The 19,215-nt window shown below is 37.2% G+C and overlaps 2 protein-coding genes across 3 annotated transcripts in view; one reads left to right on the top strand and one right to left on the bottom strand.

Annotated features, from left to right (window-relative positions):
* The window catches only part of LOC129637637 (phospholipid-transporting ATPase ABCA3-like), a 195,435-nt gene that overhangs the window by 155,449 nt on the left and 20,771 nt on the right, over nt 1–19,215 (bottom strand). The window contains exons 5-7 of the mRNA XM_055561864.1: nt 9,529–9,645; nt 9,093–9,210; nt 7,191–7,364 (exon numbers count right to left, since the gene is read on the bottom strand). Coding sequence (XP_055417839.1) covers nt 7,191–7,364; nt 9,093–9,210; nt 9,529–9,645 — 409 coding nt within the window. The remainder of the gene's footprint in view (nt 1–7,190; nt 7,365–9,092; nt 9,211–9,528; nt 9,646–19,215) is intronic.
* Nucleotides 6,219–19,215, top strand: part of ZP2 (zona pellucida glycoprotein 2) — a 159,051-nt gene continuing 146,054 nt past the window's right edge. For both annotated transcript variants that reach the window (XM_055562799.1, XM_055562798.1), the window contains exon 1: nt 6,219–6,223. The gene's annotated coding sequence lies outside the window, so the exon portion shown is untranslated. The remainder of the gene's footprint in view (nt 6,224–19,215) is intronic.

Raw genomic sequence — 19,215 nt, 5'->3', positions numbered from 1 at the left:
AAATTTTTTAAATGAAGGAATTAGTCTATAGTGGCTTGAACTTATCCAAGGCAGCAAACATCTAGCCTAAGAGCACAACTCCACTACTCCTAATTCGCTTCACTTTAACTAGTATTTGACCTTCTCACAAATGATCTGAAGTTTGAATCTTACTTGAAGATTCCACTGTTTAGAAAGTGAAAACTTTATATGATTAATAATTATATAATAAATTTAGCTTGTAATTGTTCCAAATATTTCTTTTTGCATTAGCACATATGCATTTTATTGCCTACTGTCTGTGCCTGTTTTTCTTCAGTGTTTCTGAAGTCAGTGTATGTGCTTTATCTAGATCAACAGTGGCACTGAGAAACATAGATTACAGTTTTCCAGAAGACAAGAGTTACACAACGTAATGAGTATTGTGCTATTATTTCATTTAACCCCAATTTCATAGCCAACTAGTATATTTTGAATGTTTAAAACAAAGGATGTAGATTCAACACTGTGTTCTGTTCCTCTTATAAACTGAGGAATATTAAACAATTCACTTAACCATTCAGTTTCCTTATCTCTTTAAGAAGAATGCTAAAAATAATAAAAGCAACAATAATTTTAAATACAGCTAATATTTGCTATTATATACTTTTGTAGATTTTTTTGTAAGAAAATTTAAAAATTCATGCTTAAAATGTTCTATGGAATGGAAAGCACATTTCAATTTAACTGTCAGAATAGAATGCTGGAAGATGGTGACAAAGACTAGAAAATGATGCATTTGAACATGGTGTTTTCTGTCCAAATGGCTTGTGAGTTATGAGTTAACAGTTTTGTCTACTGTTAAAGGCAAATAAAATCATAGATTATTACAAATCAAAAAGCAGCAATGAAAGTGAAAAACCTACTATCAAGAATCCTCTTGCCAACAAGGCTCTTATTCATATTTGATGGAGAAATCAGATCTTTACAAACAAAACCTAAAATAATTCAGCATTATCAAACCAACTGTATAACAGATGTTAAAGAAAGTTCTCAAGGTGGAAAAGAAAAGGCCACAGCTAGACTACAAATAACAAATATTGGTGAGGATATGGTGAAAAGGGAATTTCAGTACACTGTTGGTGGCAATGTAAATTGGTACACCTGCATGGAAAGCAGTATGGAGGTTCCTCAAAAAACTAAAATGAGAACTACCACATGATCCATCAATGCCACTTATGAATATATAGCCAAAGAAAACAAAAATGCTAATTTGAAAAGATACACATGCCCCAATGTTTGTAGCAGCATTATTTACAATAGCCAAGATATGGAAGCAACCTATGCTATGCTATGCTATGCTAAGTCGCTTCAGTCATGTCCAACTCTGTGTGACCCCATAGACGGCAGCCCACCAGGCTCCCCCATCCCTGGGACTCTCCAGGCAAGAACACTGGAGTGGGTTGCCATTTCCTTTTCCAATGCATGAAAATGAAAAGTGAAAGTGAAGTCGCCTAGTGGTGTCCGACTCTTAGCGACCCCATGGACTGCAGCCCACCAGGCTCCTCCATCCATGGGATTTTCCAGGCAAGAGTACTGGAGTGGGGTGCCATTGCCTTCTCCTAAGTATCCATTAAAGATGAATAGATAAAGAATGGTACACATATTGATACATGCAATAAAATAGTAGCCATAAAAAGAATGAAATTTGACCATTTGCTACAACAGGATGGACTGAAGGGTATTATACATAATGAAATAAGTCAGAAAGACAAATGCTGTATGTTATCATTTATATATGGAATATAAAAACAATCTAATGAGTATACAAAAACAGAAACAGGCTTAAAGAGAAAAAACCTGTGGTTACCAGTGGGGAGAAGGAAGGGGATAGAGGAATAAGGGATTGAGGTTTAAGAGGTACAAACTATTATGTATAAAATAGATAAGCTACCAGGATACATCAAATAGCACAGTGAATATAGCCACTATTTTATAAAATCTTGGAATGGAATATAATCTATAAAAATATTGAATCACTGTGTCGTACACCTGAAAACCTATAATATTGTAAATCAACTATACTTCAACATAAAAATAATGATTAAGGAAACTCTGTTGAAGGCTATACAGGAACTCTTAGTACTCTCTGTTCAATTTTTTATAAATCTAAAACTGTTCCAACATCCGCTGGATCATTGAAAAAGCAATAGGCCCCAGGTTCATCACCTCATTAGAGCTGAAAATGCATTGCTTTTTACAGCTGAGTAATAGTCCACTGTGTATATGTACCACAACTTCCTTATCCACCCATTGCCAATGGACATCTAGGTTGCTTCCATGCCCTAGCTATTGTAAATAGTGCTGCAATGACCACTGGGGTACATGTGTCTCTTTCAATTCTGGTTTCCTCAGGGTGTATGCCCAGCAGTGGAATTACTGGGTTGTATGGCAGTTCTATTCCCGGTTTTTTAAGGAATCTTCACACTGTTCTCCACAGTGGCTGTACCAGTTTGCATTCCCACCAACAATGTTAGAGGGTCCCCCTTTCTGCACACCCTCTCCAGCATTTCTTGTTTATAGACTTTTTGATGATGGCCATTCTGATTCGTGTGAGATGATACCTCATTGCAGTTTTTAATTACATTTCTCTAATGATGAGATGTTGAGCCTCTTTTCATGTGTTTGTTAGCTATCTGTATATCTTCTTTGGAGAAATGTTTGTTTAGTTCTTTTGCTCATGTCTTGACTGGGTTGTTTGTTTTTCTGGTATTGAGCTGCTTGAGCTCCTTGTATAGTTTGGAGATTAAGTCTTTGCTATAATTTTCTCCCATTCTGAGGGTTGTCTTTTCACCTTGCTTAAAGTTTCTTCATTGTACAAAATATTTTAATTAGGTCCTATTTGTTTTTGTTTTTATTTCCATTACTCTGGGAGGTGGTCATAGAGGATCTTGCTGTGATTTATGTCAGAGAGTGGTCTGCTTATGCACTTCCTCTGAGAAGTTTTATATTTTCTGGTCTTGCATTTAGGTATTTAATCCATTTTGAGTTTATTTTTGTGTATGGTATTAGAAAGTGCTCTAGTTTCATTCTTTCACATATAGTTGACCAGTTTTCCCAGCCCCACTTGTTGAAGAGACTGTCTTTTCTCCATTATATATTTTTGCCTCCTTTCAAATATAAGGTGTCCATAGGTGAGTGGATTTATCTCTGGGCTTTCGATTTTGTTCCACTGATCTATATTTCTGTCTTTCTGCCAGCAACATACTGTCTTGATGACTGTAGCTTTATAGTATAGTCTGAAGTCAGGAAGGTTAATTCCTCTAGTTCCATTTTTATTTCTCAAGATTGCTTTGACTATTCAGAGTCTTTTGTGCTTTTATATAAATTGTGAAATTTGTTCTAGTTCTGTGTAAAATACCATTGTTAGTTTGATAGGTTTTGCATTGAATCTATGATTGCTTTGGGTATTATATTCATTTTCACTATATTGATTATTCCAATCCATGAACATGGTATATTTTTCCATCTATTTGTGTCATCTTTGATTTTTTCATGTAATATAATCAATGTTTTATAGTTTTCTGGTCTTTTGTTCCTTTAGGTAAATTTATTCCTAAATATTTTATTCCTTTCATTGCAATGTTGAATGGGATTCATTCCTTAGTTTTTCTTTATATTTTTCATTGTTGGTGTATAGGAATGCAAGGGATTTCTGTGTATTAGTTTTATATCCTGCAACTTTACTATATTCATTGTTTAGGTCTAATAATTTTCTGGTGGCATCTTTAGGGTTTTCTAGATAGAGGATCATGTCATCTGCAAACAATAAGAGATTCTTCTTTTCCAATCTGGATTCCTTTTATTTCCTTTTTTTCTCTAATTTCTGTGGCTAAGGCTTCCAGAACTATGTTGAATAGTAGTGGTGAGAGTGGATACCCTTGTCTTGTTCTTGATTGTAGAGGAAATGCTTTCAGTTTTTCGCCATTGAGGATAATGTTTGCTGTGGATCTGTCGTATGTGGCTTTTATTATGTTGAGGTATGTCCCTTCTCTGCCTGCTTTCTGGTATATTATAAATGGGTGTTGAATTTTGTCGAAGGCTTTATCTGCATCAATTGAGATAATCATATGGCTTTTATCTTTCAATTTGTTAATATGGTGTATCATGTTGATTGATTTATGAATACTGAAGAATCTTTGCATCTCTGGAATAAAGCACACTTGATCATGATGTATAGTCTTTTTAATATGTTGTTGGATTCTGTTTGCTAGAATTTTGTTGAGGATTTTTGCATCTATGTTCATCAATGATATTGCTGTACAGTTTTTTGTGTGTGTGTGGCATCTTTGGTTTTGGTATCAGGATGATGGTGGCCTCATAGAATGAGTTCAGAATGGGAGAAAATAATAGCAAATGAAACAAATAACAAAGAATTAATTTCCAGAATATACAAGCAGCTCATGAAGCTCAATATTAGAAAAATAAACCACCCAATCAAAAATTGGCAAAAGAACTAAACAGACATTTCTCCAAAGAAGACACACAGATGGCTAATAAACACATGAAAAGATGCTCAACTTCACTCATTTTTAGAGAAATCCAAATCAGAACCACAATGAGATATCATCTTATGCTGGTCAGAATGGCCATCATCAGAGTCTACAAACAATAAATGCTGGAGAAGGTGTTGAGAAAAGGGAACCCTCTTGCACTGTTGGTGGGAATGCAAACTAGTACAGCCACTATGGAGAAAAGTGTGGAGATTCCTTTAAAAACTGGGACTAGAACTGTAATATGACCTAGCAATCTCACTGCTGGGCAGACACCTTGAGGAAACCAGAAGTGAAAGAGACACATGTACCCCAATGTTTATTGCAGCACTATTTACAATAACTAGGACATGGAAGCAACCTAGATGTCCATTGGCAGATGAATGGATAAGGAAGTTGTGGTACATATACACAGTGAAATATTACTCAGCTATAAAAAAGAACACATTTGAGTCAGTTCTAATGAGGTTGATGAAACTGTAGCCTGTTATACAGAGTGAAGCAAGTCAGAAAGAGAAATACAAATACTGTATATTAATGCATATATATGGAATTTATAAAGATGGTACCAATGACCCAATGTGCAGAGCAGCAAAGCAGATACAAATATAAAGAACAGACTCTTGATCTCAGTGGGAGAAGGTGAGGGTGGGATAATTTGGGAGAATAGCATTGAAACATGTATTTTGCTGTATGTAAAATAGATGACCAAAGACGTTCAATGCATGAGGCAGGATACCCAAAGCCAGAGCTCTGCAACTACTCAGATGGATAGATTGGGGAGGGAATTGGGAGGGGGTTCAGAATAGGGAGACACACGTATACGCATGGCTGACTCATGTTGATGTATGGCAAAAATCATCACAATATTGTAACTTTCCTCCAATTAAAATAAATAAATTTTTAAAAATATTGTAAATCTCCTAAATGTTCATGCATAGTTGATTGTTTGAATGAACTATGCCACATCCACACAATGTATCTGTAAAAAACAATAAATATATCTGTATTCATAGGGAACGATTTCTAGAATATATTGTTGGCTGAAAAAAAGCACATTGTAAATGTGTATACATTACACCAATAATTTTACTTAACAGTGAGATAAATATGAAAATATACAGTATTGTTAATCTTCTTAGAATATAAATCACAGAGAAGATAAAACAGAAATAAATAAGACTTACCTACAAGGGAGCAAAGTACTGGTATGGGGCGGGAATGATTTTTATCTGAGTATACTTTATTTTTGGAGAAGGAAATGGCAACCCACTCCAGTGTTCTTGCCTGGAGAATCCCAGGGATGGAGGAGTCTGGTGGGCTGCCGTCTATGGGGTCGCACAGAGTCGGACACGACTGACGCGACTTAGTAGTAGTAGTAGTATACTTTATTTTCTAGGATTTTACTTTTAAACATCTCTGTTAATATCTACATATTTAGAAATTTATATTAAATAAGCAATGATGGTGAGATTAAAAATTTGGCAGAAACAGATGTACTTATCCATATTTCAAAAGAATAACATAACCACACTAAAAGTAATACTTCCTTGGTAACTCAGATGGTAAAGAATCTGCCTGCAATGTAGGAGACCCAGGTTCAATCCATGGGTCGGGAAGGTCACCTGGAGGAGAAAATGGTAACCCACTCCAGGATTCTTGCCTGGAGAATCCCATGAACAGAGGAGTCTGGTGGGCTATAGTACATGGGGTTGCAAAGAGTCAGACACAACTGAGCCACTGAAAGTAATAAGAAATACTAATCTAAATAATTTTTGAACGCAGTACTTTGACTACCTAGACTCAGATTAAATGTAAAAAGATTTGCAAGCAATCACCATACTTAAAATGTTAGTTCTTTACAGTGGAGTAGATCAACATTTCTGTAAGCATTTATGAGTATTGCAAAATTAAGCAACTTAATAGTTATTCTGACAATGGTGGGGGTCAGATTTCTCATGGTTGGAAAGGGAAATAAATAAAAGAAAATTGAAAAAGGTAGGAAGAACTTATTTTGGTAGGAAGAACTGCATGACTTGTGGGGTGTTAGTTCCCCAGCTAGGTATTGAATCAGGCCCTCAGCAGTGAAAATGCAGAGTCCATACTACTGGACTGCCAGGAAATTGATATTAAATTGAAACTAGATGTAACAGTGTGAACTCATATATTTTAATATATGGATATTGAACAGAATGTCTTCAGCTTTGGTGCTATTGACATTTGGAGCTAGGTAATTATATCAGCAGCAGTCCTGTACTTTGTGGGATGTTTAATAGCGTCTCTGACTGCTACCCACTAGATATCAGTAGCACTCCTCCACCAGTTATGACAATTAGAAACCAGAAATATCCCTAAACACTGTCAACATTCCCTAGGTAGAAAAATTTTCCCCCAGATAGGTCACTGATATAAAGGCATGAAAACAAACAAATAAACATTTGTATATACATTTACATGTACATATTTCATGTATAAATTTATATATACTGTATACATATATAGTATATAAATATAATTTTTATGATAAAAATAGTACACACCAGGAAAAATATTTAAGAGACACTAAAGTTTCCTTTTACCCACTTTTCCACTTACTATACTGCCAATCCCACATCACCTACAATTTCTTCCTAGGAATCAAATCATCAAAGTAAAATTTTTATAAAGAAAAAAACCCACCCTTTATTTCCAACTTGCTTATAGTAGTAATCCCCAAAGCTACTGCAATATTTGAAAGGAGACAGGAAGCCAGCTTCCCCGTGTGGCTCAACATTCCATACATGGTGATGACCACTACAAATGGAAAGAAGGTAAGGAAAAAGAGGAAACCTCCAATAGAAACAGCCAATGAAGCTGAAAGGTAAGATGGAAAACATGGTCAGTACATAACATACAAAATCTTGTAGTAGAAATACCCCTATTTTACTACAAAAGAGCTCTAAAATGTAAACTCTAGAAGAGAAATTGTCTGCCTTGTTCACCACCGTGTTACCAGTGTTGTTCACTACCGTATCATCAGCATTTAAGCAGTGCTTAACAGAGAGTAGTTGTTTAATAAATATTTTGCTTGCTTGCTTGAATGAATGGATGAGTAGCATGAGGAAGGAACTTTTCTGGAATTTGCTCTTTCTTATACAATGATGTGGATATTTACTTATTTAAAGAAGAATTGATCCTTACATTTATAAAATCTTGCCTTTTTATTTTTTATTTATGACCACTTAGCTTAATAACCTCTAGAAGTACAACATCCCTCATCACATCATAAGAATATACCTACCTAATTACCATTTATTTTGGAATTTTTGAAACGGAAAAGCTTTAGTTGCTTTCTAAATACTCTCAGTCTTATATTTCAGAATTTTACTTATTATATTTTATAAAAATACATTAAAAAGACTGACAACAAAATCATCAAAGAGAGTCATCTGGGTGTTTGTATCATGAAAAGTGAAAGCTAGTTGCTCAGTCGTGTCTGACTCTTTGCGATCCCATGGACTCTAGTCTGCCCGGCTCCTCTGTCCACGGAATTCCCCAGGCAAGAGTACTGGAATGGCTCACCATTTCCTTCTCCAGGGGATCTTTCCGATCCAGGGATATACTTGTTTTAGGCAAGTAAGTCATTCACTGACATTTGCCTACTGTATGTTACTCTTTGGCATATCACCTTCAAGCAACACACACCAGAATTCCTGCCTGGGGAATCCCATGGACAGAGACTCCTGGCAGGCTACAGAGTGTGGGGTGGCAAGAGTCAGAGACGACTCAGTGACTAAGCCACTGCCAATATCTCCAGGCTTACTTTGACATAATTCTCTCCACTCACAGCTCTCCTGTGCTCTGTGGTAGAGGATAGTTATTTTGCTCTATTTTGTAAGAACAAGCCAACAGCAGTGCTGCTGCTGAAAACCATAAAAATACAAATTTCTCTACCATAAAACATTTGCTTCATGGTACTTGTGCCCTATATGGTTGAAAGAAGGCAATATTTTAATTGTTTAGCATATAAGATAGATATAAAAGCCAAAACATGGTGAAGGTTTGTTTTCTGAAAAACAGAATTTACTTATTTTTAAACTAAATAATAGAAAATGACCACAGGAGAAGCAATTCTACAAATTCCCTAACTAGGCCAGTTTGAATTTGTTCAGTCACACATCCCTCTTTTAAGTGAGAACAGGGCAGAAAATTCTCATTTTTTTTTCCCTTCAGTATTATTTGATAATGTTCCAGGTATGTGATAAGTGATCCAAAGACTTCACTGAGTGAGTGATGAATAAATAAATGCTTTCACATGACCGTATTTTAGTTTATATCCTCTTGTCGCATGTGATCTTATGTTGATTTTTATTCTCTTTTCCCGTGCATCCTATGCTATTAATATAGTAATTTTCACTAATTTTTGCCCTTCCTCTCAAATCATTTCACGTTTATATGATGTATATTTTTAGGCAAATTTAGAATGCAAGCAGAGGCTCTATATGAAGTGGCAACTAAAACTTAGAAGAAACTACCATATAAAATCCTCTTTCAGTCAATTGAAACAGTTAAAATGTTTCACAGAAGGAGCCTTGTACTCACTTTTATTGAAGAATGTGGTAATCAGAAAGCCGAAGGTTATGGTGGCCACGACAAAACACAGGAAAAAGACAAAGATGAGGGACGGGTCGCTGTTTTGGAGGACAACTACAGGTACAATCTACAAGACAATTGTGAAGCCAGTTTAGTCACACTGGAAGTGGTGTCACAGGAAAACAAGGAGGTGAAATAAAACAGCCTTAAAACATTTCCGTACCCCCAAGTGAAATGGCAAAATTTAACTAAATAACTCATTTCCCACAGAAAGGATCAATGGTTTGTATCTGCTGATAGACTGGGCAGCTTCTGAAATCCCCAGAGGGTCAATGATAAACACATCAATTCTTTTGCAACCTAAAACCCATGCAGGTCCCACCCACAATTATTTTATCCCTCTCAAAGTGTTGCTGCAGCGTGATGCATTCAAACAGATACTTGCCTTGACAAATAAAACCACGCACAGTATACAGACGATAATTAAAAACATCAGAAGGAACGTGACAAAATAAGATGCCCAGAGCATACCATTACTGAGCCCTATCATGAACTGGTACTCCTGTGGGAGAGTCAACACAGAACAAATACTGTGAAAGTGATATTTTCAAAATACACTCACAAATATTATCTGACTTAATCCCCACAAAAACTTACACAGGTTAAATATCATCATTGTCATCCTGCAAAGAAACCAAGTCTCAGAATAGTCAAATGACCCGATCACAGTCATTTAACCTAGTGAATGACAATGCTGTGATTTCCAAACTGGAATTTTGAGTAATTTACCAGTTATGGTTCTAATCTAAGAAACAGTTAATTAGAAATTTAAAACATAAAATCTAGGATTACTTTTCTCGTTATGATGTTCTGCCTCAGGACATATTGGAAGAAAGTAAATAACTTTTAATATTATTATAGATGAGAGCAGGGAAAACTACAGCCCATGGGCCAAATCCAGTCTGCCTCATAATTTTTGTAAATAAAGTTTTGTTGACACATAGCCATTCTCATTCACTTCTGTATTGTCTGTGGCTGCTTTCATCCTACAACAGTAAAGTTGATAGTTGTGAAATGGTCTGCAGAACCTAAAATATTATACTGTCTTATACAGGAAAAGTTTGCAAATCTCTAATTTAAACCAAACCCCTCCAATTTTACAGATCAGAAAACCAGACCCAGAGAGGGTAAGTTGCTTTTACAAATTTATACAGCAGCAGACTCCCTGCTCTGTGCTCCTCCTGTTCTATCATGCTGCTTCTCCTTATTTCAGAGGCTACTTTTCCCTGGACAAGCACAGACTGGAGACAGACTCCCTGTGTTTGAATCCTGACTTGCCACTTGGCAATAAAAAGACCTTAAGCCAGCTCCTTTACCTCTCTCTGCCTCAGTGTCCTCATTTATGAATACTAAAATTTGAATAAAACTATGAGCAAGAAAGAGTTCACAGTTTTAGCAATGAATTTCATAAACTATAATTCATCAGAAGTCAATGGATACAGACATTTGATATTTCAAGTTTTAACAAAGGCAGATCAAAATTTCGTTACAAGATGATAGTTTTAAATTAAACGGCTATTTAACAAAGCAAAATTAGTGGTACTAGTTTCCAGAGGTGATTAAAAACAGATGTTTCCTACTATATTTGATTGCTTTCCAATGTCCTTGCAATGAATTAAGGTACATTTTATTATGCAAAGGAACCATATAAGGAAATAAAGTATTAATTAAGAGATTGGAAAACTTTAAAATAACAGATTTACTAAGAATCGGTGACAAAATAGTCCTTTGAAGCAAGTTTCAACAAAAAATCAAAACGAGAAAGTTGACAGTGAAGTAATTTACATGACACCAAAAACTCACAGGTAGGCAAACTTTAATGTGGAGATGTGTAGTGTCCACATGCACACACTGAGAGAAAGAAAAAGGAGGAGAAAAATACACTAAATCTTAAAAGATTTTGCATCTGAGTGAGTAACCCAGGGATTTATGACGGAGAGTCATGTTTTCCATGTCCATTTTGGTTTTTATTAAACGTGCACTATAATAGCCATGATATTTTAAAACAGAAATAATTTGGAATTCAGCGCCTGTATTTTCAACCAGTAAGGAATTGAAACTGACCAAAATAGCAGCCGGGCTTCCCTGGTGACTCAGTGGTAAAGAATCTGCCTGCCAATGCAGGAGATGTGGGTTCCATCCCTGGGTTGGGAAGATCCCCTGGAGAAGGAAATGGCAACCCAATCCAGTATTCTTGCCTGGGAAATCCCGTGGACGGAGGAGACTGGTGGGCTACAGTCTATGGGGTCGCAAAAGAGTCAAACACAACTTAGTGAGTACACAACAACAAAGTAGCAGCTAAGGCAACAACTAGACAGGAGGACACTGTCTCTACTGTTCCCTCGTACAAGGTATCTAATACAAAACAAAACATTCAGAGAAACGGAGTGCTTCCCCTTCTGAGCTAGATGGGGCAAATGAGACCAGATTTACCCTCCAGCTAGAAACAACAAGAGAGAGAGAGAGAATATGGAATAATACAGCCATAGAAAAGAAGGAACTCTTGCATTTACAACAACATGAATGGGCTTTGAGGGTGTTATGCCTAGGGAAATGAGTCAGGTAGAGAAAATTAAACACTGTATGATATCACTTGCATGTGAAATCTAAGAAAAAATCTTATATTAAATGTCAAGAACAGATTGGTGTTTGCCAGAGGTTTGTGGTGGGGGATGGATGAAGGTGGTTAACAGTTACAAATTTCCAGTTACAAGATAAATATGTTCTGGGAATTAATGCATAGCACAATGATAACAGTTAACAATACAGTATTGTATATTGAGAGTTGCTAAGAAAGCAGTCTCAAAAAGTTCTCACCACACACACACACATTGTATTAATATGTGGTGATGGATATTACCTAAATTTATTGTGGTAATCATTTCACAAGGCATGCATATATTAAATCATTATGTTGTATACCTAAAACAAATACAAATGTTATATATCAATTACATTTCAATTAAAAATAAAAATGATTGATGTAAAGTGACAGTTAATTTTTAAGACACCTTGATTTCCAAGACCTGGCAATAAAGGACAGTAATCCCTTAGAGGAGAGAAACATTGAGATAAGCCCTATGCTCATCCAGCTCGTTGCTAACTAGTTGCCCGGCTAACTGGAGTGAGAACCCAGCAACGTCCCTGACAGGAGAAGATAGGGCTGGGAATCCAGGGAAGACAAAGTGGCTGAAGTTTGCACAGCCAAATAACAGGGTTAATCAGAGACAGATTTCCAGCGATCTTTGGAAGGCGCTCTTACAGAAGACTTCTGAGTATTCACCAGCATATATGTGTGAGGAATGTCCCAGGGTAGTGAAAAGAACCATTTTAGGGATTTAGAGAGAAAAATATCTAGAGCTCACATTTGCCTAGAAATATTTCTTGTTTACCCCAAAGAGTAAAACCACATAATTTATAGGTCATAGTAGACTATAAGGATTTTGTGTTAATACTGAGCCAGATTTAGCCGTAGACCTGCATTTCTTAACTTCAGTACTACTGGAAACATATTCAATGCAAAATATTGTCCTAAGTGCCTCATATACATTGGGATTTCTCACTTAGTGGTATTTCTATTTTGGAGTAATTCCTCATTGTGCATTATAGAATGTTTAACAGCACCCTTGGCCTCAGCTTACTAGGTGCCAGTAGCAATAGTTCTCAGTGTATTCATGCCTTTCAGATCAGATCAGATCAGATCAGTCGCTCAGTCGTGTCCAACTCTTTGCAACCCCATGAATTGCAGCACGCCAGGCCTTCCTGTCCATCACCAACTCCTGGAGTTCACTCAGACTCACGTCCATCGAGTCAGTGATGCCATCCAGCCATCTCATCCTCTGTCGTCCCCTTCTCCTCCTGCCCCCAATCCCTCCCAGCATCAGAGTCTTTTCCAATGAATCAACTCTTCGCATGAGGTGGCCAAAGTATTGGAGTTTCAGCTTTAGCATCATTCCTTCCAAAGAAATCCCAGGGCTGATCTCCTTTAGAATGGACTGGTTGGATCTCCTTGCAGTCCAAGGGACTCTCAAGAGTCTTCTCCAACGCCACAGTTCAAAAGCATCAATTCTTCGGCACTCAGCTTTCTTCACAGTCCAACTCTCACATCCATACATGACCGCAGGAAAAACCATAGCCTTGACTAGAAGAACCTTCGTTGGCAAAGTAATGTCTCTGCTTTTCAATATGCTATCTAGGTTGGTCATAACTTTCTTTCCAAGGAGTAAGTGTCTTTTAATTTTATGGCTGCAGTCACCATCTGCAGTGATTTTGGAGCCCCCAAAAATAAAGTCTGACACTGTTTCCACTGTTTCCCCATCTATTTCCCATGAAGTGATGGGACCGGATGCCATGATCTTCATTTTCTGAATGTTGAGCTTTAAGCCAACTTTTTCACTCTCCACTTTCACCTTCATCAAGAGGCTTTTTAGTTCCTCTTCACTTTCTGCCATAAGGGTGGTGTCATCTGCATATCTGAGGTTATTGATATTTCTCCCGGCAATCTTGATTCCAGCTTGTGCTTCTTCCAGCCCAGTGTTTCTCATGATGTACTCTGCATATTAGCCATTACCAAATGTCCTCTGGGAGCAAACTTGCCCCCAGATGAGTTGCCTGCTGTCCTGGAATAAATGCCTGTCTGGTTCTACCTATTAGAAATTTAAAAGCAAGACCCCAAAGAACAATATTGTTTCCAGATTACTTAACTCAGTCTCAAAATAAAACTGAGGAATACTGAATACAGAAAAATCCAAATCTCAACAAAGTAATATTTACAATGTCTGACTTCCAATTAAAAACTTCCCAGGTATGACAAATAGTTTCAGAGTTGAGCCTAATGTCTCTACCCTTTGATGTTCACAATTCTGTGTGAACTCCCCTTGTATGAATGGGTCATGCAACTTGCTTTAACCAACAGAATGTGGCAAGAGTGATTAAATGTCACTTCTGTGATTATGTTACATAGGATTATGGCACTTGTCCCACTCTGAGGCTCTCTCCCTTGCTAAATTTGTTGATGCTGTTGGCCATTTTGAAAGGACCTAAAGTTATTGAGGCAAATTACTGAGGGTAGTATCTGGCCAACAGCTGAAAAGAAACTAAGATATTCAGTCCTACAACCATAAGGAATTGAATTCTACCAACAACTGCTGCTGCTGCTGCTAAGTCACTTCAGTCGTGTCCGACTCTGTGCGACCCCATAGATGGCAGCCTGCCAGGCTCCCCCGTCCCTGGGATTCTCCAGGCAAGAACACTGGAGTGGGTTGCCATTTCCTTCTCCAATGCATGAAAGTGAAAAAGTGAAAGTGAAGTCGCTCAGTTGTGTCCAACTCTTAGAGACCCCACGGACTGCAGCCCACCAGTCTCCTCCATCTATGGGATTTTCCAGGCAAGAGTACTGGAGTGGGTTGCCATTGGCTTAAAAGTGATTTTTCTCCTAGTTGAGGTTCAGTGAGTTTACATGTGTGTGTGCTCAGTTGTGTCCAACTCTTTGCAATCCTGTGGACTGTATAGCTTACCAGTCTCCTCTGTCCATGGAATTTTCCAGACAAGAATACTGGAGTGGGTTGCCATTTTCTTTTCAGGGAATCTTCCCAACCCATGGATTGAACTCACATCTCTTTCATCTTCTGCACTGGCAGGCAGATTCCTTACCACTGTGCCACTTGGAAAGCCCCAGTGAGTCTATATCCTTGGGTAATGATTGCAATCTTGCCGAAAACCCAGCTAAGCCTTCCTTGACTTCAACACATAAAAAGTGTGAAATAAAAAAAATGTGTGCTGTTAGAAACTATTAACTTGTGTAATACTGTTAAACAGCAATAAAAATATTAAAATCTATAGATCTACACTAAAAAGTTTAAAATCTAATCTACAGATACAAAAAGCTCCAGGAAATCCAAGCACAGGAAACTTGAAAAAAACAGACCAAAGCATACCATAGTCAAATTCCTGAAAACTAGGGGGAAAAAAAGGAGAAGAAGAAATCTTAAAAAGGAGATTAAAAAAGGATACATTATGTACAGATGGGCAGAAACACCCATCTTATTTGAAGCAACAAGACAATAGGTCAGATATTAAAGTAATCAAGCAAAATCATTACCTTAGAATTCTTAACACAATTTAAATATCTTTCAAAAATGATAGCAAAATAAAGACCTTGCCAAACATGCAAAAACTGAAATAATAAATCAACAGAGGAAAAGCATTACCAAAAATAAAAAAGGAAATCAATCAGGCAGAGGAATATATAAGAAGATGTAAGATGAATCTGGACCTGGTCAAGGGAAAAACAAGACAAGAAATGAGAATGACATTTGCTGTTCAGTAGCTAAGTTGTGTCCAACTCTTTGTGACCCCATGGACTGCAGCACAACAGGTTTCCATCTCCTTCACTGTTTCCTGGAGTTTGCTCAAACTCATGTCCGTTGAGTCAGCGATGCCAACCAACCATCTCATCCTCTGTTGTTCCTGATTCCTCCTGCCCTCAATCTTTCCCAGTAGCAGGGTACTTTCAAATGAGTCATCTCTTTGCATCAGGAGGCCAAACTGTTGGAGCTTCAGCTTCAGTATCAGTCCTTCCAATGAATATTCAGGGTTGATTTCCTTTAGGAAAGACTGGTTTGATCTCCTTATAGTCCAAGAGTCTTCTCCCACATCACAGTTCAAAAGCATCAATTCTTTAGTGCTCAACCTTATTTATGGTCCAACTCTCAAATTTGTACATGACTACTGGAAAAACCTGCAGTAATTTTAGAGTCCGAGAAAATAAAATCTGCCACTGTTTCCACTTTTTTCCCATCTATTTGCCGTGGAGTGATGGGACTGGATGCCATGATCTTAGTTTTGTAAATGTTGAGTTTTAAGCCAGCTGTTTCACTCTTCTCTTTCATCCCCAACAAGAGATTCTAGTTCTTCACATTTTGCCTTTAGAGGGGTATTATCTGCATATTTGTCTGGAGAAGGAAATGGCAACCCACTCCAGTGCTCTTGCCTGGAAAATCCCATGGATGGAGGAGCCTGTTGGGCTGCAGTCCATGGGGTCACAAAGAGTCACACGTCTGAGCGACTTCACTTCACTCACTTCACTTGCTTCATACTTTATCACTGGAGAAGGAAAGGGCAACCCACTCCAGTATTCTTGCCTGGAGAATCCCATGGACAGAGGAGCCTGGCAGGCCATGGTCCATGGGGTTGCAAAGAGTTGGACACCACTGAGGTGACTAAGCATGCATCTGCATATTTGAGGTTATTGATATTTCTTCTGGCAATCTTGATTTCTGCTTGTGATTCATCCAGCCCAGCATTTTGCATGATGTACACTGCATACAAATTACATAAGCAGGGTGACAACATACAACCTTGACATACTCCTTGCCCAATTTTGAAGAAAGTATAAAATCTTTTTCCTTACTCTTTAAATCTTAAAATCTTTTACCTTATTATTCAAATATCTTTAAACATGTAATTGTTTTTTTAACCAAAAATCATAGCAATATATTGTGAAGAAGCAAAATATGTGACAAAATGGCAAATGTGAATAATATAAACCCAAACCAACCGTGAAAATTATACAACTTATTACCAGAGAATTACAACTAATAAGAAAACAAAGTTAAATTGAATAAATAGTAATCAAAATGATTACTTGTGTGCAATCTCAAAAACAACAGAATGATCGCTGTTCGTTTCCAAGGCAAACCATTCAATATCACAGTAATCCAAGTCTATGACCCAACCACTAATGACGAAGAAGTTGAAGTTGAATGGTTCTATGAAGATGTACAAGAACTTCTAGAACTAACACCAAAAAAGATGTCCTTTTAATTATAGGGTACTGGAATGCAAAAGTAGGCCATCAAGAGACCGGGAGTAACAGGCAGGGTTGGCCTTAGAGTACAAAATGAAGCAAGACAAAGGCTAACAGTATTTTCCCAAGAGAATGCACTGGTCATAGCAAACACCCTTTTCCAACAACACAAGAGATAACTCTACATGGACATCACCAGATGGTCAATACTGAAATCAGATTGATTATATTTTTTGTAGCTGAAGATGAAGATCTCTACAGTTAGCAAAAACAAGACCAAGAGATGACTTGTTTGTCAGATCATGAACTCCTTATTGCAAAATGCAGACTTAAATTGAAGAACATAGAGAAAACCACCAGGCCTTTCAGGTATGACTTAAATCAAATTACTTGTGATTATACAGTGAAAGTAACAAATTGATTCAAGGGATTAGATCTGATAGAGTGCCTGAAGAACTATGGATGGAGGTGCATAACATTGTACAGGATGCAGTGATCAAAATCATCCCCAAGAAAAACAAGTGTAAAAGGCAAAATGGTTGTCCAAGGAGGCCTTACAAAGAGCTGAAAAAAGAAGTGAAAGACAAAGGAGAAAAGGAAAGATATAACCATCTGAATGAAGAGTTCCAAAGAATAGCAAGGAGAGATAAGAAAGCCTTTTTAAGTGAACATTGCAAAGAAATAGAGGAAAACAATAGAATGGGAAAGACTAGAGAGCTCTTAAAGAAAATTAGAGACACCAAGGGAACATTTCATGCAAAGAGATGCACTATAAAGGACAGAAACTATGGGTCTAAGAGAAGCAGAAGATGATAAGAATAGGCAGTAAGAATATATAGAATAACTATACGAGAGAGATCTTAATGACCCAGATAACCATGATGGTGTGATCACTCACCTAGAACCAAATATCCTGGAGTGTGAAGTCAAGTGGGCCTTAGGAAGCATCACTATGAACAAAGCTAGTGGAGGTGATGAAATTCCACCTGAGCTATCTCAATTCATAAAAGATGGTGCTGTTAAAGTGCTGCTCAATATGCCAGCAAATTTGGAAAACTCAGCAGTGGCCACAGGACTGGAAAAGGTCATTTTTTATTTCAATACCAAATAAGGGAAATGTCAAAGAATGTTCAAATTACTGCACAACTGCACTCATTTCACATGGTAGCAAAGTATTGTTCAAAATCCTTCCAGCTATGTCAACAGTATGTGAACCCAGAACATACAGATGTACAAGCTGGATTTAAAAAGGCAGAGGAACCAGAGATCAAACTGCAAACATCCACTGGATCATAGGAAAAGGAAGAGAATTCCGGAAGAACATCTACTGCACTGAAGTTCTTGACTGTGTCTATCACAACAAACTGTGGAAAATTCTTAAAGAGGTAGGAATACCAGACCACCTGACCTACTTCCTGAGAAACCTCTATGCAGGTCAAGAAACAACAGAATCAGACAAGTAACAGTGGACTGGTTCCAAATTGAGAAAGGAGTACGTCAAGACTATATATTGTCACCCAGCTTATTTAACTTATATGCAGAGTACATCATGAGAATAGCCAGGCTGGATGATGCACAAGCTGGAATCAAGACTGGGGAGAAATATCAATAACTTCAGATATGCAGATGACTCCACCCTTATGGCAGAAAGTGAAGAGGGAATAAAGAGCCTCATGATGAAAGTGAAAGAAGAGAGTGAAAGAGCTTGCTTAAAACTCAACATTCAAAATGAAGAAAATCCATGTAGCCAAAAAGCATGTGAAAAGGTGTTCAACATCATTAGTTAACAAGGAAGATTAAATTAAAACCACAATGATGGGGAGGGGGGAGGGAGGAGGGTTCAGGATGGGGAACACATGTATACCTGTGGCGGATTCATTTTGATATTTAGCAAAACCAATACAATAGTGTAAAGTTTAAAAATAAAATTAAAAAAAACACACACACACAATGAGTTTACTGCTATACCCTTTCCAGAATGGCTGAAAGTTTAAAAGGCTAATACCACCAATTGTTGGCATACTTATGGAACAAGAGTAACTCTCTTACATTATTGATAAGAGAATGAATTGGCACAAACTTTAGAAAAAATTTTCACTTTATTTAACAAGATTGAAAATATGTATATTTTATACTCCACCAATCTTAATCTTAGGTATATATCCAACAGAAAAATGTGCACATCTTCTCCAAAATATATCCTTCAATAATAAATAAATACATTTAAAATACAAAAAGTATAAAAGGAAATATTTCACTGACAGG

Source organism: Bubalus kerabau, chromosome 23 (genome assembly GCF_029407905.1).
Source record: "Bubalus kerabau isolate K-KA32 ecotype Philippines breed swamp buffalo chromosome 23, PCC_UOA_SB_1v2, whole genome shotgun sequence".
Lineage (NCBI taxonomy): Eukaryota > Metazoa > Chordata > Mammalia > Artiodactyla > Bovidae > Bubalus > Bubalus kerabau.
Note: the sequence above shows the minus strand (reverse complement) of the source record. Positions and strands in the feature narration are given on the sequence as shown.